Source organism: Triticum aestivum, chromosome 1D, assembly GCF_018294505.1.
Source record: "Triticum aestivum cultivar Chinese Spring chromosome 1D, IWGSC CS RefSeq v2.1, whole genome shotgun sequence".
NCBI classification, from domain to species: domain Eukaryota; kingdom Viridiplantae; phylum Streptophyta; class Magnoliopsida; order Poales; family Poaceae; genus Triticum; species Triticum aestivum.
Window position 1 is genome coordinate 8,216,425 of NC_057796.1, and position 27,691 is coordinate 8,244,115.

Consider the following 27,691-nt stretch of genomic DNA (forward strand, 5'->3'; position numbering starts at 1 on the left):
CCTCGTGGATATTGCAGACTCGGGAATCATTGCAGTTATAGCATGGAAGCTAAACACTCATTACAAACTTTTGAGATACAAAATAACTGTTATTACTGCCTCTAGGGCATATCTCCTACAGACTCCCACTTGCACTAGAGTCATAATCCAGTTACATGGCTTCCCTAACACCAATGGCTATCCGGTGCTGCTCATGCTTTGCTCGGGGTAGAGGCTTTGTCATCGGGTCTGACACGTTCAGATCCGTGTGAACTTTGCGTACTTTCACTAAACCCTCTTCGACATGATGTGGAATGAGTTTATATTTGCGTTGAATATGTCTAGTCTTATGGTGCGAACTTGGCTCCCTTGCCTGAGCCACGGCGCCACTATTATCACAATAGATTTCCACCGGGTCCAGAGCACTTGGAAGCACACCAAGGTCTTCAAGAAATTGCTTGATCCATACCGCCTCCTTGGAGGCTTCTGAAGCGGCAACATACTCCGCCTCCATCGTAGAATCTGCCACAGTCTTTTGTTTGGAAATTTTCCAATCAACTGCGCCGTCGTTCAATATGAAAACATAGTCTGATTGAGATTTGAAGTCATCTGGGTCAGTCATGAAGCCTGCATCAGTGTAACCACTTACAATGAGCTCTTCATCACCTCCGTACACAAGGAGGAAATCCTTGGTCCTTCTAAGGTACTTAAGAATACCCTTGACTGCGGCCCAGTGTTCCAACCCTGGATCACTTTGGTACCGGCTGCTAACACTTAGCGCATAGGAAACATCTGGTCTTGTACATAGCATGGCATACATAATAGAACCAACTGCCGAGGCATATGGAACATCATTCATTTGTACTCGCTCATCCAGAGTCCGAGGACTCTGATTTTTGCAAAGCATTGTGCCAGGTGACATGGGGAGTAGGCCTTTCTTGGAGTTCTCCATGTTGAACCTTTTCAACACCTTGTCAATGTACGTGCTTTGGCTAAGCGCTATCAGCCGTTTTGATCTATCTCTATAGATTCTGATGCCCAATACATATGCTGCTTCGCCTAAGTCTTTCATTGAAAAACTTTTCTTCAATGAGTCTTTTATTTCGCTAAGAAAATTCACGTCATTTCCAATCAATAATATGTCATCCACATACAAGATTAGAAATGCTTTTGCGCTCCCACTAAACTTCTTGTAAACACAAGATTCTTCGTCATTCCTGATGAAGCCAAATTCTTTGACCACTTCATCAAAACGAATGTTCCAGCTCCTTGACGCTTGCTTCAGACCATAAATGGCTTTCTGAAGTTTGCATACCTTTCCAGCATCCTTATGAACGACAAAACCTTCTGGCTGTATCATGTACACATCCTCTTTGAGGTTTCCATTTAGGAAAGCCGTTTTGACATCCATCTGCCATATTTCATAATCAAAATAAGCAGCAATTGCTAGTAATATCCGAACAGACCTAAGCATAGCTACCGGCGAGAAAGTCTCGTCGTAGTCCACTCCTGGAACTTGTGTGAACCCTTTCGTGACAAGTCTAGCTTTGTGGATAGTAATGTTACCATCCGCGTCTGTCTTCCTTTTCAAAATCCATTTACAACCAATCGGCTTTACGCCTTCAGGAAGTTCTTCCAAGTTCCAAACTTGGTTTTCGTACATGGATTCCATTTCGGATTTCATGGCCTTGTGCCATTCCTTTGAGCTGGGCCCCGCCATCGCTTCCTTGTAGTGCGCAGGTTCATCGTCTTCAAGAATGAAGATTTCATTATGAAACCACTCAGGTGGCTGGATAGCCCTACCTGATCTGCGCGGTTCAGTTACACCATTGTCTGAAGTCTCCGCATCATATGCGACAACTTCAGGCTCAGTTGCAGGGATAATTAGCGGAATTTCTTCCGGTTCCTTAGCCATATCAACTGTTGCCGAAGAATCACTAATCTCATCAAGTTGTACTGTCCTCCCACTTAATTCTTTGGCGAGAAACTCTTTCTCAAGAAATTGTCCATTTCTAGCAACAAACACTTTGTTATCGGACGGGTGGTAGAAGAAATACCCAATTGTTTCCTTGGGATAACCTACAAAGCAACATTTGTCTGATCTGGGATCTAGTTTGGTAGGTTGTAAACATTTTACGTATACCTCACAACCCCAAATCCTGAGATGCGACAAACCAGGTTTCTTCCCGTTCCATAACTCGTATGGTGTCGTCTCAACTGATTTAGACGGTGCTCTGTTAAGTGTGTGAGCAGCAGTTTCCAGTGCGTGACCCCAAAAAGATATCGGAAGATTTGTAAGAGACATCATTGACCTTACCATGTCCAACAAGGTTCGGTTACGTCATTCCGATACTCCATTTCTCTGTGGAGTTCCGGGAGGCGTAAGCTGTGAAATGATTCCACGATCACTCAGATGTTGGCCAAACTCATGACTAAGATATTCGCCTCCGCGATCAGACCGCAGAAACTTAATCTTTTTGTTACGATGATTTTCTACCTCATTCTGAAATTCTTTGAACTTTTCAAAGGTTTCCGATTTATGCTTCATTAAGTAGATATAGCCATACCTACTCAAATCATCAGTAAAAGTCACGAAGTAAAAATATCCACCCCGTGCGCCTGTGTTCATTGGACCACATACATCACTATGTATTATTTCCAATAATTCACCCGCCTGTTCAGGATGACCCGTGAACGGCGTCTTGGTCATTTTCCCCATCAGGCAAGCTTCACATGTGTCAAATGATTCAAAATCAAGGGACGGTAAAACTCCATCTTTATGGAGTCTTTGCATGCGTTTCTTACCGATGTGGCCAAGGCGACAGTGCCACATGAAAGTGGTGGTGGTATCAGCCTTCTTAAGGCGTTTAGCATTCACGTTAAAGACATCATTTCCACATTCAAGATTTAGTATGAAAAGGCCCCCAACAATGGGTGCAAATCCATAAAACATATCCTTACAATAAAGTGAACAACCATTGTTCTCAGACTTGTACGAATACCCATCGTGTACCAAACATGATCCGGAGATAATGTTTCTACACAACAGTGGAACAAAATAACAGTTACTTAGTTCTAAGATAAATCCTGAAGGGAGACGTAGAGGCATAATGCCGACGGCTTGAGCGGCGATCCCAGCGCCGTTCCCGACGCGCATCACGACTTCATTCTTTGCTAGCTTGCGCACCTTCTGAAGTCCCTGTATCGAGTTGCAAATGTGAGCAACCGATCCGGTATCAAATACCCAAGACTTAGAGTTTTCGCTAGCAAGCAAAACGTCAATGACATTAACTTGTATAACAATTATACCTTTTCCGGTTTTCCCGGTCTTCTTATCTTCCAGATACTTCTTGCAGTTTCTCTTCCAGTGTCCTGTGCCCTTGCAGTAGAAGCACTCAGTTTCATTCTTGGCTCCGCCCTTAGAGTTGCTTTGGGAGCCGGTCTTACCGGTGCCCTTGCCCTTCTTTGGCTTGCCTTTCTTCTTTTTGAAACTGGCGGTTTTATTCACAAGCAACACTTGCTTGCGATTTTTCCGCAGTCCTCCTTCTGTAGTTTTCAGCATGGCGAGCACCTCTTCCGGCGTCTTCTCCATCCCTGTCATGTTGTAGTTCATGACAAAACCGTCGTAAGACGGGGGGAGTGAAGAAAGCAACATGTCCATCATATGGCCAGGTGGAAGTGGAAATTCTAGGGCTTTAAGCCTTTCAGAATAGCCAATCATTTTGACCACGTGTTCGCCAACTGAACTACCCTCAGCCATCTTGCAATCCATCAAAGCCTTCATGATATCATATCGTTCAGACTTTGCGGTTTCCTTGTACAGAGCATCCAATTCCCGGATCATATCACGGGCTTTATGGAATTCAAAACGTTTTTGAAGCCCTGGACTCATGCAAGCTAGCATGAGGCACTGCACTAAGTTGTGATCATCATCCTTAGTGGCCCAGACATTTTGTTCATCTACCGGTGCATCTGCCGCCGGTTTAGCTGGAAGAGCAGTTTCAAGCACGTACAATTTCTTAGCGCTCCTGAGGACAATCCTCAGGTTACGGACCCAGTCCGCATAGTTGTTTCCAGTCGTAGCTAACTTCTCTTTCTCTAACATCGGGCCTAAGTTGAACGCGGTGTTGCGAGCCATTTGATCTACAACGAAAACACAAGTTTCACTTAGACTTTGTTTATAATGAAATTTGCACTAGTGAATAAACATTTTTATTCTAAAGTGCGCTCCCACTCAAATCAATATCTCTCATAATTGATTTAGGGTGATTCAAGATCCATATTTCTATTCGATGTCATTGACGGGTTCATCACTGATGACACGAATTTCAATCGGTAGGCCAACTTGCCGATCACATCTCTATGTGATTCTTGTTCATCTTTCGATGGGCGTGTTCCGAGCTCAGGACTCTCCTGCCTGAACGTCAAAGACAACCAAGTGATCTTGCTGCGAGGTCTGACCTCACCCGCCTCATTCCTCTCGATTCGTTCGTGCTCATGTGTACATGGCGCACCCCGAAAAGATACGAATTTCAGACGGTGCTACACTTGGGTGAACACTAACTACTTTGATATTTTAAGTTTGAGAGATCACCCTAATAAAAGCGACTACCGCGCAATCAAGAAGGGTGCATCATAGGGGATAAACATCTCAGGCAATTCATAATTAGCATGATATGGTATAGCCCTTTCTGACGGAGAAGTCTTTCAATTCTTCGTCTTCGGCATTTGCGTCGGTGTTCACCTTCGCGAAGATTGCCACCACCTTGTCGATGCACCAGATAATATTGCTATCCCTATAGCTAATAAAATAAGTGCATTACTTAAGGTTGACACGCAGGTCATTAAAGTGCAATCATATGGCTCCAGCCATCATGCAGAATCATGACACGCAGGTCATGTTAGTTACATCATATAGTCATCTCATACATAATCAAATTGAATATGAGCATTGCTATACCACATCACATGCACATCCTGCAAAACCAAGTTAGACGCCTCTAATCGGTTTATGCAAAATTTTATTTTACGTGGCTTCTAAGGTTTTGACTTAAACCGCAGCTACCAACGTTTTATCATCAAGTATGATTATTCAAGTTGCTAGATTAACATCTCGGGGTGTATGAAACACGAGATAATTAAATCTCGAGCCCCATACTAAACTTCGTCATACGCATGACCCCCGTGCAGATCATATCTGCAATGCCCTTTCATCTGCGAATTTCATCTTTCTTTTGACTATGGCAGAACCCAAAGAACTGATAGCACTTCCATGATCAATCAGGATCACGGATTGCCAGAACTTTGTCAAATTCCACCATGCTGTCTCGAGATTGAGCAAACGCAAATTCTAGGGAAGCAACAAGAACGTCGGGTAACAGATTTCATCTGTCACCCGCATAAATAATTTTCAGCAATAGATCTCATCTACTCCAAAATTATATTATGCAATACCCATACATCTCCATGTATTCTAGATCGTAACCTGCATCTACGCATAGCACGGCTCTTGATGCCACTGTAGGGGAACGCGACAGAAAACGAAAATTTTCGGTATAGCGAGCACGCCCAGGACCACTATGGAGACTGCATACAAGGTTTGATCTGATCCGTACCGACTCGAAGCGCAGCGGAAGAAGAGTCGGTGTAGATCGTTGGTGCAGATCCCCGCAGCTAGGATTTACAACCTCCCAACCGCGAGGATGTACTCCCTCTCCGGACAGCCCTTCGGGAGGCGGTCGGACAGTCCCCCGGACAATGTCGCGGACAGCCCTTCGGGAGGACCCTCGAAACTCGGACGGAGACTCGGACAGCCCTTCGGGAGGACACTCGAACAGCCCCTCGGGCAAAAGATCGAAACTACAATCTCTCTACGGGGTTGCACACATACGGTGTCAGCTATCCGGCAGGGCTTCGCCGTCCAGAACTAGTTCCTGCCGGAACCCAGACAGCCTTACGGCTCTACGAAACTCTTTTCGTGGGAGGGAGAGAAGAAGCCAGATAATGCATGGCATGTGTATGAGAGCAAGGGATGAGCTTTGGGCTGCCCACTCCTCCTCTATTTATAGGAAAGCCAAGGGGTAGGGATGGCTCACAAAAACCCAAAATGAACATGCAAATGTCACACATGAAGGGCATAATGGGGAGGAAGTGGAGCTCCATGGAGCCCCACACATGTGGCCGGCCAACCCCCTTGGGGGGCCCCCATGAGGAGCATGCTTGGCCCCCAAGCCCTTCTAGAAGCCTTTTGGAAATATCCCAAAAGGTGACTCACTATAAAATATCCCAAAAAGCACTTTCACTATTCACGACGACATTTTTCAGCGTCCGTTCGAACTGAAAATATTTATGTGGGCTTAGAACATTTCCAGTACCCACCATAATAATTTTCAACGCGTTCCGAAACAATTCCAGTTTTAGTGATTTTCATCTGCGAAACGCATCTGAAGTGGCTCCGGCAGCTCCGGAACATTTCCGGTTTTTATCTCAGAAAATTCCAAAAAGCTTCCAGAATGATTCTGGCACCCTCCAAGAATTATCAGGCATTTGCCGAAACCAATCTGACTTAATGGTATATCCCGAAACAACTTTTCGGTACCATCGAAACTTATCCGATGACCTCTCTCTGCGGTATGATTCCGCTGTCCGAAACCTTTCCGGTGTCCGAAACTTTTTCGGTGATTTTCTCTCATACTCCCTGTCTAGTATTCAGCAGATAGATGACCCTTAAGCGTGTGACCCTATAGGTTCGGTGAAGTATAGACATGACCCGGAACCCCTTCCGATCAATGATCAACATCGGAGCCGTGGACACCCATATTGACCCCTATACCCACACGAATGAATATTCGAGTGAACCTCCAGTTGTAGTGAGCTATTCCTATTGCTTCACGATATGTCACAAACACCCGAGGTGAGATTTATTGCATCCCCGTGGACGAACAATTTGTCCACCATGCAAGTTACCTCGTTACCGGTTCTGTTCTCTTTTCTCGTTTCCGTGTTCCGGCATCCCAGTGATCAAATCACAAGGTGTCTGGCCAGACGATTATGGATACCGTAACAGCGAGAGGGCCCGAGAATATCTCTCCATCGTCGGAGGAGCAAATCCCAATCTTGAGCTATCTCGTTACTTGCCATACTTTTCCGTGAACCCGTAAGCCGCCGTAATAGCCACCCAGTTACGGATGACGTTTAACAAACCCCAAAGTTCACAAAGCAAGTACGAAGGAACTCGATACTCTCATGGTCTAAGGAATTATGCAAACATTAACTAACTCTGTGTTATTAACCATAAACTTGTGACGAAAAGAATCTCATAGCATAACATCAATTTGGGTCGATTCAACACAAGTGTTCTACCAACATCGCGCCCTCAGAATTGCCAGCATAGATATGCCCATGATCAGGAAAAATGGATCATCATGCAATACATGAGCCAGTATTAGAGGCAAGACTAGGAATACATTTTACCGTTTAGTATACCACACGTGCACATGAGTTTCCCTCCGAGCCTCGTGGATATTGCAGACTCGGGAATCATTGCAGTTATAGCATGGAAGCTAAACATTCATTACAAACTTTTGAGATACAAAATAACTGTTATTACTGCCTCTAGGGCATATCTCCTACAAAACACCCAACGGAGATGTGTGCGCGCACATCGGCATGTGAAATCTAAAGGACCTTGCTCCCATAATGGGAAATTTGGTAGAGCAAGTGTTTGCGCCGATGCGCTCCATGACGAAATGGCCATAAATTATATTTATACGGGGGAGTCCCTGAACCGAGCAACGGTGATTGTCGACATTAACTTTTCTATGAAAATTGCCTCAATCATAGATCTTGACCCTGAGCCTAACACGCTCGCTGATTGCAAGAAAAGGTCGGATTGGAAAGGTTGGCGGGAGGTAGTTATTGCTGAATTATTATCTCTCAACAAAAGGAAGGTGTTCGGACCAGTTTGTCGAAGTCCTCCCCACATTCGCCCTGTTGGCCATAGGTGGGTTTTTGTTCGAAAGAGAGATGAAAATAATAAGGTAGTATGGTACAAAGCAAGGCTCGTCGCTCAATGGTTCACTCAACGACCAGGTGTCGATTTTGAGGAGACTTATTCCCCGGTCATGGATGGAGTTACCTTTAGATACTTGATCTCAATGGTAGTAAACATGGGCTTGAAAATGAAACTAATGGATGTTGTCACTGCTTACTTGTATGGTAACTTGGATTCGAACATATACATGAAGGTTCCTGAAGGTATCCCTGTTCTGAACCATGATAGAGCAAACAGGAGTCTATACAGTGTTCAACTTCAAAAGGCACTGTACGGACTCAGACAGTCTGGTAAAATGTGGTATAATTGCCTAAGTGATTTCCTTCATCAGAAGGGCTACACGAGCAATAAAGATTGCCCATGTGTTTTTATACGGCGATCCCAAGATGGATTATGTATAATCTCAGTGTACGTGGACGACTTGAACATAATCGGTACGCCTGAGGATATTGAGGAAGTGAGTTCCTACCTGATGTCGGAATTCGAGATGAACGATTTGGATAAAACCAAGTTATGTCCAGGTCTGCAGCTTGAACATTCCCCTGATGGGATTCTAGTGCACCAGTCGGCCTACACCCAGAAGGTGTTGGAAATATTTGGATTTGATAAGGCATGTCCTTCTAAGATCCTGATGGCCGGGAGATCTTTACAGCCAGACAAGGATCCGTTCAGGCCAAAGGAAGAGGGGGAGGAGACTCTGGGACTAGAGGTTCCTTACCTGAGTCCAGTTGGAGCACTCATGTACCTCGCAAATTGTACACGGCCAGACATAGCTTTTGCTGTCAGTTTGCTTGCTAGGTACAATTCTGAACCTACCAAGATACATTGTAAAGGTGTCAAGAACATCTTCCGTTACCTGCAAGGGACCAAAGATCTTGGTCTGTTTTATAAAAGGAATCAAGACCTATCTATTATAGGCTATGCCGATGCTGGGTACCTATCGAACCCGCAAGATTGCAAATCACAAACTGGATATGTTTTCCAGGAAATCGTCCAAGTAAACTCTTGCGTCGACTTCCATGAACCACTCGGAAATCATGGTACTATTCGAAGCGTCAGAAGAATGTGTACCGCTTCGGCGGATGATCGGCCGCATTCAGTAGACATGAGAGCTGAACACCGTACAAACCCCTACCATTATCAATGAAAATAATGTTGCTTGTATTGCACAAGTTCAGATGGGTTATGTGAAGAGTAACCTCACAAAGCGTATTAGTCCCAAGTTCTTCTATGCACATGAGCTGCAACAGTTGAACAAGGTGAGAGTTTTGCATACTAAGTCCTGCGACAATCTTACTGATATGTTCACTAAATCATTACCGGCATCAACCTTAGGGAGGTGTGTGCGTGGAATCGGTATGATGAGACTTAGAGAGATGCAAGGTTCAAGGGAAGAAACTTCACAAACTCGTCGTTAAAACCTCGATCCTGATGATCGAGTACTCAACTTGATGGTTGAGTGGATTGTACTTCTTTTCCCTTTAGTGAGTTTTCCTGATGTTTCTCACACGAGATTTTTTATGAGGCAATTCGTGCAATACAACAACGTATACTGTGTGCTCTTTCTCCATATTTTTTCCCACTGGATTTTTTGGAGTTTTGAGGCATGGATATACGGATAATTACCCAAGAAGGAGTGTTGGGAAACCGGGCCACCACGAGGGGTGGCGGCGGCTGCGTGCGATGCGCATGGGCTAGCCCCTCCCGGTTCCATACTTTACGTCAAGTGGGTACTTATCTCTTGACCCCCTACCCATATATAAAGAGACAAGGAGCAATCATTGTAAAATTTGATCATTGATTAATAAAGATAGTCTCCTCCATACTTTCCTGTGTTCATCTACTTTTACGTGTTCGACTACTTCGTTTACGACGTTCGTTTTCGCTCCGCAACCTTGGACCGGACTCGCTAGTGGAGTTGCGGAACAGAAACCACCTCAAACATCTCAGTAGCACTTGCAGTTCTTTCTAGAAACCACCTGCGGCTAGTAAGTACCTCGGGTAACCGCCTTATACTTCTGTATGTTCATGTTTTCTGAGGAACCACCACTTCCATTTTCTGTTGCTTTTCCTTCCCCTTTCCCGATGCACGGCCAACTCCGCGGACCAAGCATGCCATCTCTTGTATGATTCATCACCGGTGTTCCTCGCACGGGGGCAGATCGTCCCGTCCACGACGGTGTCATGGAAGATCCACCCATCCGTGGCGGCACGGTGCAGGTCCAGTCCGGCAGCGGAGGCGCGGTGCCATATCCATTCTGGCCACTGAGGCCTCCTAGGCATGGTGGCAATTGTATGTCGCCGTCACCAACCTCCACTCAGGCCTCCCCATGTGGACTCCATCACATGGGAGGACCCCTTACGATGTCATCTTGGATCTCTGGCACGATGAGCTCCCAGGTGTGATCGACCTTCGCGCTGATGGATGTTATTTAGCGTTAGAGTTTAGTCAAACTATTCTTATGGTATTACACTAGCCTACAGAACAATGATGAAACTTGTATCTTTGTCTATGTTGGCTGTAGATTACGTACTGATGTCTAATAAACCTGACTAGGTCTAAATAAAGTATGTAGCGATGTTTAATGAAACCACGGGTGCTTTATTATTTCGATGACACTGTACAAAATATAACAGTTTTGGCCCACCATTTTTTTCTAATCACCAAACTGCTTGATTTATTTAGGCGATTATACTTTTTTTACACTTTTTCGGAAAACGAAATGTCTTGTGAAGTGTCACCGTAATGTCAAGGCGGTGATGAAATTATGTTTTAGTTGCATTGCACAAAAAACAATCTGGAGTGAAGAGGATCAGGAGCAAGCACCGGCTACTCATGACGTATCTTCTCTTCATGAGTAATAAGTTTGTCCTTGGGACAGTACCGCTGCCTTCTGGATTCATTTGATCAAATTATTATCTAAATGCAGTTATGATCCTAGGAGCATGTATAATTATTATAAGTATATTTCATTTATTTCAATCAGAATTATGTTTTTTTCTTTCGAAAAGGGGGATCTCCCCGGCCTCTGCATCAGAGTGGTGCATACGGCCATCTTATTAACGAAATAAAAGGTTCCAACAAGGTTCCAAAGTCTCCGACTGAAAAGTAATAAAAAGACAGCTCACACAGAGCTAAAGAGGCTGGACACACAGACTAGCCAAGATAAGACACCACAACCGGCTGGCTAAAGATAGATAGGTAAACTAATTGCCTATCCTATTACATGACCGCCATCCAAACCGGTTGAAGATATCCCGAGCTACCATCTCCCAGCGGATAGATCCAGTAACCAAATGCTCCCTGGCCTTCATCGGAGTGAGTAGTGACCATGAACGGAGCCAGGGTGGAGCTCTTTGTGATCGGTGTCTTTTTTTGCGGGAAAACTTCTAATCTATTAATGGTCAATGATGGTAGTGCAACGAACACCAGAATAACAAAAATTACATTCAGATCCATAGACCACCTAGCAAAGACTACAAGCATTAAATTAAGCGGGCCGAAGATGCGCCGTTGTCATCGCCCATCCCTCACCAGAGCTGGGAATTTTTTGTTGTTGTAGTAGACAGTTGGGAAGTCACCGTCCTAAGGCCCCACAGGAACAATGCACTGGAATAGCAACCACCGTCGATGAAGAGTAGCATAGTTCATAAGGATCCAACCTGAAGACTGATGTATACTATGCAACTTTATTCTTGTATACTCTGTTGGGCCTTCAAACGCAGAGTATTGTATGACAGCAGCAAATTTCTCTCAAGTGGATGACCTAAAATTTATTAATCCGTGGGAGGTGTAGGATGAAGATGGTCTCTCTCAAACAACCCTACAATCAAATACAAGAAATCTATTGTGTCGCCAACACACCCAATACAATGATAAATTGTATAGGTGCACTAGTTCGGTGAAGAGATGGTGATACAAGTTTAGTATGGATAGTCGATATAGGCTTTTGTAATCATAAATAATAAAACCAGCAAGGTAACATGCGATAAAAGTGAGCACAAACGGTAATGATATGCTTGGAAACAAGGCCTAGGATTCGTACATTCACCAGTGCAATCTCTCAACGGTGCTAACATAATTGAATCACATAACAATCCTCAACATGCGACAAATAATCACTCCAAAGTTCCAATCAGAGAAAGTAGGATGAAAACGTGTATCAACCTCTATGCCTAGATTGCCCCGACGTCACCACGGGAATCAACAAGTTGACTACCAAAACATATATCAAGTGACTCAATAGAATACCCCTGTCACCACGAGTATCCACATGCAAGACATACATCAAGTGATCTCAAATCCAAAATATTCAATCCGGTAACAATGAAACCCCAAAGAGAAAGCATACCCTCAACCCCGGGGGTGAACTACTCCCGCCTCATCATGGAAGCAACGGGGATGATGAATATGGCGTCCGGTGATGACTTCCCCCTCCGGCAGGGCGCCAGAACAGGGCTCCGGATGAGATCGCTTCATAATAGAGGCTTGCGGCGGCGGAAAAACTTGTCTAGGTTAACTTTTGGGTATTTTTGTATTAATAGGAATTTCCAGCGATGGAATCACACCAAAAGGAGTCTCGAGGGTCCCACAAGCTCGCATGGCACTCCCTAGGGGGAGGGCGCGCTGTGTGTACTTGTGGTGCCCTTGTGGGTCTTCTAGTCCTTTCTCGAAGCTTCGGGGGTCTCTTATGTTTCAAAGAAAACCAGCATAAATTGTTATCACAGTTGGACTTTGTTAGGTATGGTTTCTGCAAAACATATAAATAGGCAAAAAGTAGGAACTGGCACTGCCTGTAAGTTAATAGGTTAGTACATAAAAATCATACAAATGTGCACCAAAACCATATAAAATTGATGTAAACATGGCATGAATACTTCATAAATTATAGATACGTTGGAAACATATAAGCATCCCCAAGCTTAATTCCTGATCTTTCTCGAGTAGGTAAATTATAAAAGAAATAATTTATGAAGTGTGAATGCTAGCATGGTACATAAGTTTGATCTATGATAATTTCAATCACTTTTCATAGCATCATAAACGACAACTCTTTCTCATAAAACTCATCATGATAAAGTAGCAATCAGTTCACATGTTATGGTTCAAACAATGCATTCTCTTGAAATTTAGCAACCTATGTTCTTAGTCACCAAACAATTAAAATTCATATTATTTTCCGAAAAGTCTAAGTAAAAGCTCCACATACTCAATTATTATATAGTCTTGTATGATTGCTAGTACTCAAAGCATATTTTTAGAATAAATAACATCCATCGAACACAGATGAAGATAGGGGCTTAATGTTTCTCCTCCCAACTTATATATCATAGAGATAATTGTCACTCATGATCAGAAATATTTGACTGGATATATGTGCTTCGATCTTTCCCCACCATATGATGCTTGCCAATTAAAGAATTTTTAAGATTAGAATAAGAAGTTGACTCAACATGAAAAGTAAATAGATTGGCCTTCATAGAGGGAAGCATGGATTTGCTAATTTGCCAAACACATTGTTTAAAACAGAGATAATTTCATTTGATAGGTGTACTTTTCCTATCAACGGTTTAAGGACAAAGTTTTTAATATCTTCCATGATAAAAACATTAATGGCGGTTCCATACAAAAGTTTTACTCTCTTTTCCACCATACTAACACAAACCATGACTAGCCGAATCCACGAGTGTCTGCCAACTTTCAGCATTCTAGAGGAGTATTTTTTACAAATAATTCAAGACTGGGCATCCCTTTTAACAGTCTCCCTCAAATTTTAACGAGTGAATAAACTCTCGTAGGTGAGTAAAACACACATAGCATGAAATATATTGACTACCCAATTGCTCCATGAGCGGTACGGGTACACAAAACAGATGTTCATTTGAAGGTTCTAAAGATATGGCATATACAAATTTACTTGGAATGGCAGTGAAATACAATCTATAGGTAGGTATGGTGGACACTCATATAACAAACTTGGCTCAAGGATTTTGGATGCACAACAAGTATTCCCGCTTAGTATAGAATTTTTCGTCTAGCAAAGATTATAAACAAGCACCACATGTTCTAGGATCCATAACAAGATAAATTCTATGCAAATATACCCAAACATAACTCATTACGTTGTCTTCCTTGTCCAACTTCAACTTATTTGTTCCAGTTTAAAAATAATTGATGGGTATTCACAATGATCAAAGATGTGCAAGATAATATACTTGTATGTGAAATTTCTCTTCCTTATGCTATTCTTCCATGAACTGCTTATATGACCAATATTGTGATTTTCAAACTTCAATAGATTTATATAAACCCAATGTGAAACTACTAATAAGCATATGGAACATGCATAATTTCAGATTTATGTTATTAAATTCATTCAACAATTTACTCTTAGGACGTAAGTGAAGCACAAGAATGAATGACAAACTACTCCAAATAATATAATTGAAGAATAAAGGGTAGCTAGGTAATTAAGTAGCTATGTGAGGACTCTCTCCAATTCAAAACTTTCAGATCTAATAATTTTATCCGACAATGCCAGACGCGCCACCGAAACTGGGGCTAGCCCGAGAGAACCTTATTCCATCTTCAGAGAACCGCCACCGTCTCACCTTCTTGAGAAGGACACTAACCCTAACAATACTCAAAGAAAGATCTAACAGAGGAGCCCTCCCACTACCAAGGGCCAGGATCCACTCCAACCCCATGGCCCTAAGGCCACTAGAGAGAAGCCAGACCGGCGGCGACACTGGCGGGAGGCAGAGGAACCCTAGCATTTTTTGGTGGGCATCTTTATTGTACGTGGAGCTGTTAGCTCAAGTGCGGTTTTGGACCATGTGGTAGAACCACCCTCTCTGTGTCTACAGAGCGGTCCACCGATAGTAGGGGTCACGTGTTGTGCCCAAACCCCCTAGGTCAAAGTTATTCTGCATGTAGGATTTGGCACAACATGCCCAATGATGGGCTCATCAATCATCATTTGGGAAGTGGAGCCCGCAGGTCAGCAAACAAATCAAGCGCAATAGGGTTGGGTAACTTGTTGTGAGTTGGGGCCAGGAGAGAGTCATCTCCTCGCCTATAACCTTTTTTTAATGTTGAAAACTGCCAAATACATTGATTAGAAATGTGTATTATAAGAACACCCCAAAGAAGGAAAGCACGTCAAAAAAAGGATAGTGCAAATAGAAGAAGAAAGAAAATGGGTTGCTTGGTTTATTGAAGGGAAACCGAGCAAAAACCTAAACAATGGCAAGCCACTCATAGCTAGACTAGGTCTAGTAGACACAAGATATACAAGACATCGGTAAGGATAAAAACATACGAAACACGCAGTCGAACGCTCGAGCGTCCGCCTCTACTAGAGTACACACCAAAACCAACGGATCAATCTGATCTCCCATGAGCATATTCGCCAAGCTCGGTGAAATTGGAGAGGGAGAACATGCATGAAATTAGGTGGACATATACCGCTTCGGTCCTATGAGAAATGACCAATATGGCCCATCTGACGCTCCTCAAATGTGAAGAATGCTCCTACTGCCCTCCAATGCCGACACCACATAATGCCCTCTGGACCACCTCCACAAGCCACGAGTCCCACTAATCGGGTTCACCTACAAGAAGATACCCCCAAGAGGGAACATGGCGCTAGCAAACATTGTAGCGCTGCCATCACCTGATCCGGGAGACTGGATCTATGGTTTACCCTGAAGCATGTCGGGAAGGAATATGACAGAGTTACATCGATGTCTCCAACAAGGGAACGACATCCATAAATGCTGCCATCGACAAATCTGGCTATAGATAAAGTAAGACTTCCGTCATCATCCTCACCCACTCAAGCGCATGAACCAGCCAGACCACCTAGCCTACCACCTCCGTGTCACACGTTCGTGGAATCTCAACCATTGCTCAAACCAGGTTCTAGGGTCGACACCAGGCCCGCAAAAACCTAGATCAACCCTTGTTGACCATGAACCCGCGCCTCTGCCCACATCCGGAGCCTCCACACCCGAACGAGCTTCATCCGGGTCACTAGCCACCGGACAAGCACCTCTTTGGCCGCCCACCCCAAGGCCTTAGAACGGGGAAGGAACCCGCCAGATCCAAACTATGCACGAGAGTGTAGAATGCATAATGTTGTATCCTCATTTGTCACCCGCATTTTGCCCGAGGCCATCTCTGTCTGCACAGGTATAGCGTGGCCATCCTGCACGTTGGCCTAATGATTCGGAGCATCCGACGATCATCCCCATGTACACTCGAGCCTACGCCATTGGACCTAAGGTGAATTCGCTCCTTTTCGAATCTTCCCTTTCCGCATGTAAGACATGGATGCTACTTCAAGCGCGGACCTTGTGCATACTCAGGTACACCCGTGTAGACCATGGAGAGCCCAAGGACCAAGGCCAAGTGTGCGCGAGAGCGAAGGAAGGAGAAGGAAGAAGAGACGGCTGCTACAGGCCCCGGACATCCGGCCCGACCCCCGGAAATCCGGCGCCCATCACAGAAGACACCTGAAGCTGAACAAAGTCAGCCCGGACATCCGGCCCCTAGGCCCGGACATCCGGCCCGTCGCGAGCCGCCGCACATCCGGCCCAGCTCCCGGAAATCCGGCGCCCCATCACAGAAGCTGGACCCTGCCAGCCCGGACATCCGGCCCCAGCGCCCGGACATCCGGCGTCTCGGGAAAGCCCGGACATCCGGCCCGTCGCCCGGACATCCGGTCCCTCCTGCCTGCATGCAGTGTATCCGGGCCGAAAGCCCATGTACCCCTTCGCCCCTTAGACTATATATACTCCCCCTCCACCTACGTTTTAGGGTTAGCAAAGGATTAGCTCATTTAGAGATAGAGCTTTGCTCGTCCATATCGGATCTACTCCACGAGAGAGACCGCGGCCCCTCTACGGAGAAGATCCACGTTGGATTCAAGACCCCCTCTTGGGTGGCCCCCATCAAGACCTCCTCACAGAGAAGAATTGGTTACCGTTTGTATCGTGCGTTGTTGGATTTGGATCTTGTATCTTACCTTTGTTTTCATCGATCTAACGCATGTGTGATCTATTCTTGTTGGTTGAGTGATTTCTTTCGTGTTCCCCTAGTGTTTCCCCTCGTGTTCATCACGTTCTTCGTAGGGATCCGCTCCTTTCGTGAAAGATCGGCCATCTAGGGTTCCACCCTACATCATCTTGGATCAGAGCTTAGGTTGATCATGAATTTGGAGCCTCCTCGTTGTGTTTTCTAACCTAGTTTTGTTGATTTCATCCTAAATTCGAAAATCCCCACCAAAAATAGCCTCCCAAGTTAGTTTTTGTGATTTGTTGGTTTGATGATGTTTTGTTGAATTTGATCCGTGGATTTGCTTTGTTACTTGTAGATCTAGCTTTTCCCCAATTTTGCCCACTTTCCATCCACGAAATCTCCGCAATTTTGCCCCCGAAATCATCAATTTCCGCCCCAAAATCGAGTTCCTCGAGTTCATCCTCGGATTTGGAGCCCGGACATCCGGCCCGTAGCCCTGGACATTTGGCCCCCCGGACATCCGGCCCGTGCCCCGGACATCCGGCTCCTGAAGCGCAATTTCGTGCATGTTTTTGGACATCAGGTCCCGGAAATCCGGCCCCGACCCCGGATGTCCGGCCCCTGTACATTTCAGCTTTTCCGTTTCACCGTTTTGTGCATAACTTCCACATCCGGAGTCCGATTTTCGCGTTCTTTAGCTCGTTGAGTAGCTATTGACATCCTCTATCCATCTAGATAGGTTCCATCACCATTTGACTCCATCAAAGTTTTGGCACTTTGGCATCTTTGCCTAGGGCTTCCACCATAACTTCCGCATAACCACCACCGACTTGCGCAACCTAACACATTTTGTTCCCCATTCCATTTGTGGTTGTTTGAGTTGTGATTCAAGTCTCCTAAGGTGTTTCGGCTACTTAGGGACGGTTGCTTCTTCATCAACCACCACCACCACTACCGCTTAGGCTTACCCACCATACACTTCCGACAACAACCTAACCCAATTTTGTATGTGTTGAGAGTTGTGTCTCCTAAGGTGTTTCGGCTATTTAGGGACCGTGTTTCGAACTCCGACACCGTGTATAGTCCATCCACCTTACCCTCGACTTCCACATTGCGTCTCAAAACCCCACCATTGCATTTCCGCAATCCCATTGAGTTTCCGCAAAACTACCACCGCATTCCCGCTACCACCGTTTGACTTTTTTCCTTGAGATTTTGAGTTGTGGTTTTTCCGTTTCCTAAGGTGTTTCGGCTACTTAGGGACGAGTCTCCATCATCTTGGTATCTACATCAAGAACACCGCCACTCATCATCGCCAAGGACGGTAACCTCGACGACACCATTGTATATTCCCCTTGGATTTGCATTGATAACCCCTAGCCCATTTTGCATCACTTGCCTATCGAGACTAGCCTTTTGAGTATTGCTGGCAACGTTACTTGTGCACATTAGTGATCCACCCTTCCATTGCATACATACCATACCATATTGGTATCATATCATCTCTTGTGTCACAAGTTTGTTCCCGCATATACACAATTGCTATCTTGGTTTGTGCATTGTGCAAAAGTGGCCATATCATACAAAAAAAGACGAATAAAGCTTTTAAGCAAAAGAGAAAGAGCAAAATAGCTTGTAAGCAAGTGCCATAGCATCATACCACATTGCACATAAGATTGTCATATCCGATCATCTTGGATCATCTTGAGAGAAACACCGGGAGCCATACATACAAAGCATACTTGGGATAGAAGTTTATCCATTTTGCATATCATAGGTTGTGCACAAGTGTCGTATCCGCCTATAGAGCAATCGTGCTAGCGTCTCTCTTGAGTTGTGCAACACGAGCGTTTTCCGTGGACTCCACATTTTGGCTCATTCCTTGGTTGCACGACCCCATTTATCTATCCGTGTGTGTGTTTCCGTGTGCCATTCTTTGCTATTGGTCTACTTGTTTCACTTGCGAATTTGTGAATCTCTTTCAACATTATTGACTCTTGCTAACATTTTGCATCAAATTTTTTGTGCCACTATCCTCACCGAGCTCCACCATAAGCCTTATTTGTGTACGTGTGAGAACCCGACAAGAATTGGTACCAATTGTGCTATTTCCTTGTTACACATTGAGTGATCATTGATCCATCTTCAACATCGGTCAAGGTACATTTGGTATTGTTCTTCTCTTTCTCCCACTCATATTTGCTCGAGTCTTGTGATGGATAGGCAAGGCATTCCATCTCCGGCCTTCGACAACAACGACGGCGCGAACAACTACATCACCAAAGCGTCCATCTTCGATCTACAATGACAAATCCAAGGCACACAATCTACCTTGCGAGAGCGCCTCGACAACCTCGCCATCGACATACTCAAGTTGGGCGAGCTAAAGGATCAACTACGCGACATGGTGGCTGACTACAAGTCTTTTTCCCCTTCATCATCCTCAAGGCGGTGGCGAGCAAGTCGATCATCTTCGGAGCGCCAAAACGATGCAAGCGCAAGTCGTCCACGTCCACATCTACATGACGACCACCATCACGTTCGTGATCCACATCGCCATGAAGGGCAAGTCAACTCCAAGCAACATGTGCACGACGACGACGAACGACATCTACTACGAGCTCAAGCATGACAACGACACCATCATCATGATGATGCTCCACAAGCGCAAACCTACAAGTCCCAACAAGCTCTACTTCACGCCAAGTCCAAGCTTCATGAGCAAAAGAGAAGACCGCAAGACGAGCACCACCAAGACGGAGCTACGGCTACAACAACCACTTCGGCATCTTCGCCAAGTGCTATGAAGGCATCTTCGCCTTCGGATGTACGGCATCTTCGCCTACTTCCCATGAGTTCGCCTACATCAACATCTTCAACAACAAGGCGACCACCTACATCAACATCTTCAACAACAAGGCGACGCTTCCATCTTCGGAAGCCCCTCAAGGAAGATGGCCGAGCATGGGAAATTCCCTTCGGTCATGGAGACGAGCTATGAGGTGCCACATCATATGGGCCTCCAACAACAAGACGGCGACAAGAAGGTTGAGCATGGGACTATCCCTTCAACCAAGGCGGCGATAGGAGTTGAGCATGGAGACATTTGCACCAACATCTCTCCGACACCCACATATCATGAGATGACCCAATTGCCATGTGAGGAGAGCCACCCCACCATGAGTGACATGAGTGACTCCACCATATGTGACATTGAGTACATTTCCCATGAGAGGATGAGTGTGACCACCACTAGCCCCACACTTGAGAGCATGCCACACATCTTATGTGAGGTTGAGTGCCATTTGAGTGACTCCACCAACAATATGAGTGAGAGCATCTTTGAGGGAGTGAGTGAGCCACAACACTTAGTGAATGAGGTAGTTGACACGGCATGTGATGCCACTATGATTTCTAATGACTAATCTCTACTCCGAGTGTGTTTTCTTTGGTGCTAGGTCTCCTACATGACGACATGCCTATCCTCGACGAGTACATACCTCCAATGGAGACGACGATGGCCATGGTGGACGATGATGAACCCCCCACATGGTACCATCAAGTTGCAACCTCACCTACAACACATGAGCTACGCTCCAAAGGTAACATAGGTGATAGTGCTTCTCTTGTCCCACTAGTGGACTATTTTATGAATGATTGCTTGCATGATGTTGACACACCTATTCCCATGCTTCATGCTAGTGCGACTTCCTCAAGTCATGACTTACCAATTTATGATGAATATGATGATGAGCATGTTGAGTTGCCTAGTTGTGATGCTAGGCTCCATAGGATATCTTGTGAAAATTCTATTGGTCACGTCATGTTTGACAATCCATTGAACTTGTCATATGCTATGAGTGAGATCTCCCATATTGCTTCATTTCAATCTCAACATAGTAACTATGCATGCCCCATTAAGATAAATTCAATTTGCACTTATGCATAGATGACGAAATGATGGTCATTGGCTTTTGTTTTTCATGTGATGATATTGCCATGCTTCCTTTACATGATTTACGCAATTCATCTACTATGCCATGCCATGATCACATTGCTCCGAATATGCATTGTTTTGGATGTTTTCAATATTCTCCATGTGATGTTTCCATTAACGCTCATGAGGAGACCCCCATAGTTTCCTCATACATATTAGGAGATTTCGATGCATTCCATACTTTGCATGATTCCCATAATTTTTTGCACCATATGCATTCCATGAATAACAATTCTCTACATATTTCCCATGATGCATTATATACTTTGAGTCTCCATTATGCTATACATAACACCAAACCTATCATGATGGATGACATGTTTATATCACGCATCTCATTTATTTGAGCATTGGCTATTTTGTGCTAACCGGCACAAGCACGTATGCATCATGATGGATGATGTGTACATCTACCACGCACACACAATTTTCCCTTTGTTTTTGTTTTGTGTAGGTACTCACGTATACTCGTCAACCTCTCAATCCCAAGAGTTGACGAAATGAGCTCTTGAGACCAACGACGATTTGGGATCCCGTGGATTGTCCTTCCCACCATTTCCTTCACGCAACGACTTCGCGCATTCCTTTTACTTGGCTCTCACACGGCTTTGGGCTATATATCACTTGTTTCGTTATGTCCATTTTCCCGTGTTCACTTTGCATGCTATGCCTCTTTCTATGACTTTGCCATGCAATTGTGACCCTTGCTTGCATCTACCCATGATTCACCATGTTGCTACTCATATGCGTATTTGCATGTTTGGTGGAGATCCTTGTTGCTATTGCCATGTTTATCATGTGCCTCATGCTATTGATGCTATTTTGCTCATATCTTGCTTTCATGCTTGCGATATGTCATGTGCATTATATATGCCCACTATTTGCACACATGACATGCTTGCCATGATTCCTTCTAGTACGTTGCATCTTCGCACTACTAGCTTGCCTGACTTGATCACTATGATTACTTGCTTGGTTGCATCACCCATGTTCCATTACTCGCTTTCTTGGGTTGATGACATATATGCTCATGCCTCTCACATGATATATCTTGTTTATTGTCGCTTGCCTCCAATAGTTGCCTCTATGCTTAATGATCTTGGAGACTTGGATACTTCTTGTGATGCATGCTTGGTTGATTGAGCCTATTGTATTTGGTTGTTCTCGCATCATACGCCTCCATACCATGAACTACACCGTTGTACTTTCTTATGATGAGCATGATGCATACACTTGTTGGGTATCTTACCACACGAATGCTAGGTTTTGCATTTCCGCTAACCTCATTTGTTTTTCCGAGTGTTTGTCATGTTCTTTCGTTTCGAAGGATTCACAAGGCAGTACGATCACGAAACATTTTGGTTATGAGAAGGCATACATGATGCGCAACTCCATCACCCTTGAGAAACTACTAAAGGTGAACTCCTTCCCTTTGAGCCATTCTCAAATACGCATGTTGGATGGGTCATTCTTTCATTGTTGTTTCCTTCTTGTTTTCTACATGATACATCTCGTGAACGGAGGCCCGACATTGGAGATGGACCCTATGGGCCTTCAAGTTGAGGAGTGCTCGGACTTAGTGGATGCACCACCGGACCAACACTTCTACCACGACATCGAGCTATGGTACAACACCACCCATGACAAATTTGCATCTTATGCATGGATTGACACACATTATGCTTGTCTTGTTGCACCTATTCCCATGTCATCCATGATATATGAGCTTGTGCATTTTCTTAGCAAATTTGTTGTGATCTTTCTTGTTGGCATATTCATACATCATGATCATATTGCCTACCATCAATTGCATGATAACATAATCATATTGCGCATTCATTGCCATATTCATGCTATTGATCAACCGTCTCACTATGACATCATTTTGCACCGTGGTTGCATTGATCATATTCACAACACATTTGTGTGCACAATGAATGCTTTTGCTCCCATGAATGCTTTACATCTCATTCCATATCATCTTGCTAAGCTTCATGTGTTTTGTCATGAACAATCTTGCCTCACGGACTCATTCTTACATGATGGACACCTTGTGTGCGCTAACCATTGTATTTCCAAGTGTTGTTTGTGTTTGCTCTTTTTGCATGTGTACCACTCCGGCGACACCTTGGAGTACTTGGATTGCGCCATGACTTCCACTCCGTCCAGTTACAAGTCCGCCCACGACAACCGTTTCCATGGTGATGAGGATTTCGACCCGAGGTCGGATCTTTCCCAAGGGAGGGGAGATGATGCGGAGCATCCGACGATCATCCCCATGTACACTCGAGCCTACGCCATTGGACCAAAGGTGAATTCGCTCCTTTCCGAATCTTCCCTTTCCGCATGTAAGACATGGATGCTACTTCAAGCGCGGACCTTGTGCATACTCAGGTACACCCGTGTAGACCATGGAGAGCCCAAGGACCAAGGCCAAGTGTGCGCGAGAGCGAAGGAAGGAGAAGGAAGAAGAGACGGCTGCTACAGGCCCCGGACATCCGGCCCCAGCCCGGACATCCGGACCAGCCCGTACATCCGGCCCGACCCCCGGAAATCCGGCGCCTATCACAGAAGACACCCCAAGCTGAACCAAGTCAGCCCGGACATCCGGCCCCCACGCCCGGACATCCGGCCCGTCGCGAGCCGCAGGACATCCGGCCCAGCTCTCGGAAATCCGGCGCCCCATCACAGAAGCTGGACCCTGCCAACCCGGACATCCGGCCCCAGCGCCCGGACATCCGGCGTCTCGGGAAAGCCCGGACATCCGGCCCCTCCTGCCTGCGTGCAGTGTATCCGGGCCGAAAGCCCATGTACCCCTTCGCCCCTTAGACTATATATACTCCCCCTCCACCTACGTTTTAGGGTTAGCAAAGGATTAGCTCATTTAGAGATAGAGCTTTGCTCATCCATATCAGATCTACTCCACGAGAGAGACCGCGGCCCCTCTACGGAGAAGATCCACGTTGGATTCAAGACCCCCTCTTGGGTGGCCCCCTTCAAGACCTCCTCACGGAGAAGAATCGGTTACCGTTTGTATCGTCCGTTGTTGGATTTGGATCTTGTATCTTACCTTTGTGTTCATCGATCTAGCGCATGTGTGATCTATTCTTGTTGGTTGAGTGTTTTCTCTCGTGTTCCCCTCGTGTTTCCCCTCGTGTTCATCACGTTCTTCATAGGGATCCGCTCCTTTCGTGAAAGATCGCCATCTAGGGTTCCACCCTACATCACCTAATACGTCTCCAACGTATCAATAATTTTTTATTATTCCAGGATCTTATATTATCAATCTTGGATGTTTTATAACCATTTTATAGCCATTTTATATCATTTTTTGGTACTAACCTATTGACATAGTGCCAAGTGCCAGTTGCTGTTTTCTGCATGTTTTTTACATCGCTGGAAATCAATATCAGACGGAGTCCAAATGCAACGAAACTTTACGGAGATTGTTTTGGACTAGAAGGAACATAATGGGCCCTGGCTGCGCCTGGGGGTGCTCCGAGGAGAGGACAACCCACCAGGGCGCGCCAGGAGGCCCAGGCGCGCCCTGGTGGGTTGTGCCTACCTCGGGTGCCCCCCGGACTGCCTCTTTGCTCTATAAATACCCCAATATTCCAGAAACCCTAGGGGAGTCGACGAAATATTGATCCAGCTGCCGCAGAGTCCAGAATCACCAGATCCAATCTAGACACCATCTCGGATGGGGTTCACCATCTCCATTGGTGCCTCTCCGATGATGCGTGAGTAGTTCTTTGTAGACCTTCGGGTCCGTAGTTAGTAGCTAGAAGGCTTCCTTTCTCTTTCGCTGGATTGTCAATACAATGGTCTCTTGGAGATCCATATGATGTAATTCTTTTGTGGTGTTTTTGTTGGGATCGATGAACTTTGAGTTTATGATCAGATCTATCTTTTTGTTGGGAGGCGCTACCTCTTATCCTATCTTCGTTGCGTAGCATCTCCGGCTCCCATGATGCGGTCGGCTCCAGTGACGGCCAGGACACATCGTTCTTGGCACCAATGAAACTGACCGGATATATGAGCGAAGGAATAGGGAAGCGCGCAAACCATGTCGTAAGAGACTCAAATCTGTATGCCTGCTGCAGGCATTCGCAGCATTCAGGCCAGGCGAGAATAATAGGCATGCACCTATGGCCTGCAACAAACTGCTAGGAAACTCGGGGCCCCTGAAAATTTGGGGCCCTGTACCGTCGCCCGGGATGCGCGCCCATGGGCCCGGGCTGAGAGAAAATTGAATAGCTAATGGCTAGAAAGTGTACTCAGCCTGCTTGAACTGAATATGTACTATTACCATGCATCTACATTATATTTTCTTGCCAAGTTAATGTGTGTACATATGTACTAGTACCATGCATCTATGCCATATTTTGATCGTATTTATCTATTGTATTATTACCACGCATGCATCAGCTAGTCTTATTGTACTCGATGCCTAACTCATGTATGACGAATATATAACTTGTTGGGTGTTTGTGTTTTTTCAGAAGCTAATGGCGGAGGCCATACTCCTTGCTGTGTCGAAGATTGGGACAGTCGTTTTGAATGAAATAGTCTCGGATGTGGTACAGAAGCTATCGAGGAAGCTTGATGCTCTAAAGGAATTGCCAGCAAAGGTCCAAAGAATCGAGATAGAATTGAATACAATGAATGATATAATCCAAGATTTGGGTTCAACAAATCTCAACAACAATGTCATCAAGGGTTGGATTGGAAACGTAAGGAAGCTGGCCTACCGTGTCGAGGATGTAATTGATAAGTACTCGTATGAGGCTCTTAAGCTCAAGGACGAAGGCTTCCTACATCGTTACATCATCACCGGTTCACGCCATGTTAAGGTGGAAGATCTTGCAGCTCTTGCTCAGCCGAAGCGTCGCCTTGTACTCCAGCCATTGGGTAGCACTGAGTCATTCAAGCTATTTTGCTCAAGGGCTTTCCACAGCAACCTGAACCGTGAGTGCCCTATGGAGCTCAAGACGGTGGCTACAAAAGTTGTTGAGAGGTGTCGTGGCCCATTAGCCATTGTATCTTCTGGCAGCCTATTGTCCACGAAGCAACCAACAGAGCATGCCTGGAATCACATGTTCAATCATCTCCGTAGCGAGTTGCGGGGGGATAACCATGTCCAACCTATACTTGATCTGAGCTACCATGACTTGCCAGGCAATCTAAGGAACTGCTTCCTGTACTGCAGCTTGTTCCCTGAAGACTATGCAATTTCACGGGAGAGCCTTGTGCGTTTGTGGGTTGCCGAAGGGTTTGCGGTGAAGAAAGAAAACAGCACACCAGAGGAAGTGGCTGAGGGAAATCTTATGGAGCTCATTGGGAGGAACATGTTGGAAGTTGTGGAAAGGGATGAGCTCTTAAGGGTTAGTACATGTAAGATGCATGACCTTGTTCGTGACCTGGCTCTTGCTGTGGCTAAAGAGGAGAGGTTTGGCTCTGCGAATGACCCCAAAGAAATGATTCGCATGGATAAAGAAGTTCGTCGGTTCTCGACATGTGGTTGGACAGACAGTAAAGCAATAGTGGGAGTGAAATTTCCACGACTCCGTACCATCATGTCACTTGCTACAGCTTCGCCCTGTACTAACATGCTTTCCTCAGTTTTGTCTGGATCCAGCTACCTTACTGTTCTCGAGCTTCAAGACTCTGCAATAACCCAAGTGCCAGCATCCATCGGGGATTTGTTCAATCTACGCTACATCGGCTTAAGGCGTACCAATATCCAGTCACTGCCACACACCATTGATAAGCTCTCAAACCTTGAGACACTGGACATCAAGCAAACAAAAGTGGAAAAGCTACCACCAGGAATTGTAAATATTGAGAAGCTACGGCACCTTTTAGCTGACAGGTTTGCTGATGAGAAGCAGACGGAGTTCCGATACTTTGTCGGAGTCGAAGCGCCTCACATGATTTCCAACTTTCAAGAGCTGCAAACTCTTGAGACCATCCATGCCAGCAAAGACTTGTCACTACAGCTGCAGACAGTTTGGGTTGATAACATCAATGCATCTAACTGTGATGACCTATTGAAAACCCTCTCAGATATGCCCCTACTTTCCAGCCTACTTCTCTCTGCGTGTGATCAGAATGAGACACTTAGTTTCCAAGCACTCAAGCCAATTTCCACAAATCTCCACAGGCTAATAATCAGAGGCGGCTGGGCTGATGGTACACTCAAGTGCCCAATATTTCAGGGCCATGGGAAGAGTCTCAAGTACTTGGCTCTAAGTTGGTGCAATCTTGGGATAGAAGACCCGCTGCAGTTGTTGGCATCTCATCTTCCAGATCTCACTTATCTCAGTCTTAACAGGGTGAGTAGTGCAGGTATATTGGTCCTTTCTGCAGGGTGCTTTCCGAAGCTGAAGACACTCGTCTTGAAGCGCATGCCTAATGTCAAGCAACTGGAGATTAAAAAAGGCGCCATTCCGGCCATTGACGGGATCTACATTGTGTCACTCTCCAAGCTGAACATGGTCCCTCATGGCATTGAATCCCTTGAAACCCTCAAGAAGCTCTGGATGTTGGATCTGCACAAGGACTTCAAGGCTCAGTGGAATCTAAACCAGATGCACAACAAGATGAAGCATGTTCCTGAGCTCCGTGTCTAGCAAAGAGG

At 45.3% G+C, this 27,691-nt stretch overlaps 1 protein-coding gene across 1 annotated transcript; it reads left to right on the forward strand.

Annotated features, from left to right (window-relative positions):
- The first annotated feature begins 8,504 nt into the window (after window positions 1-8,504).
- Window positions 8,505-27,683, forward strand: LOC123156828 (disease resistance protein RPM1-like). Its single transcript, XM_044575018.1, has 4 exons — window positions 8,505-9,029; window positions 25,554-27,218; window positions 27,250-27,289; window positions 27,421-27,683. Exons 1-4 carry the CDS (start codon window positions 8,505-8,507, stop codon window positions 27,681-27,683), a joined length of 2,493 nt encoding a protein of 830 aa, XP_044430953.1.
- Window positions 27,684-27,691: the final 8 nt, after the last annotated feature.

What these genes read in the sequence shown, in the direction of transcription:
- LOC123156828 (XM_044575018.1), top strand. Translation starts at nt 8,505, where the DNA reads ATGTCGGAATTCGAGATGAACGATTTGGATAAAACCAAGTTATGTCCA. An exon ending in TTTTCCAGGAAATCGTCCAA is followed by an intron (nt 9,030 to 25,553) that starts GTAAACTCTTGC and finishes GTGTTTTTTCAG; the next exon opens with AAGCTAATGGCGGAGGCCAT. An exon ending in GGCCATGGGAAGAGTCTCAA is followed by an intron (nt 27,290 to 27,420) that starts GTACTTGGCTCT and finishes TCCTTTCTGCAG; the next exon opens with GGTGCTTTCCGAAGCTGAAG.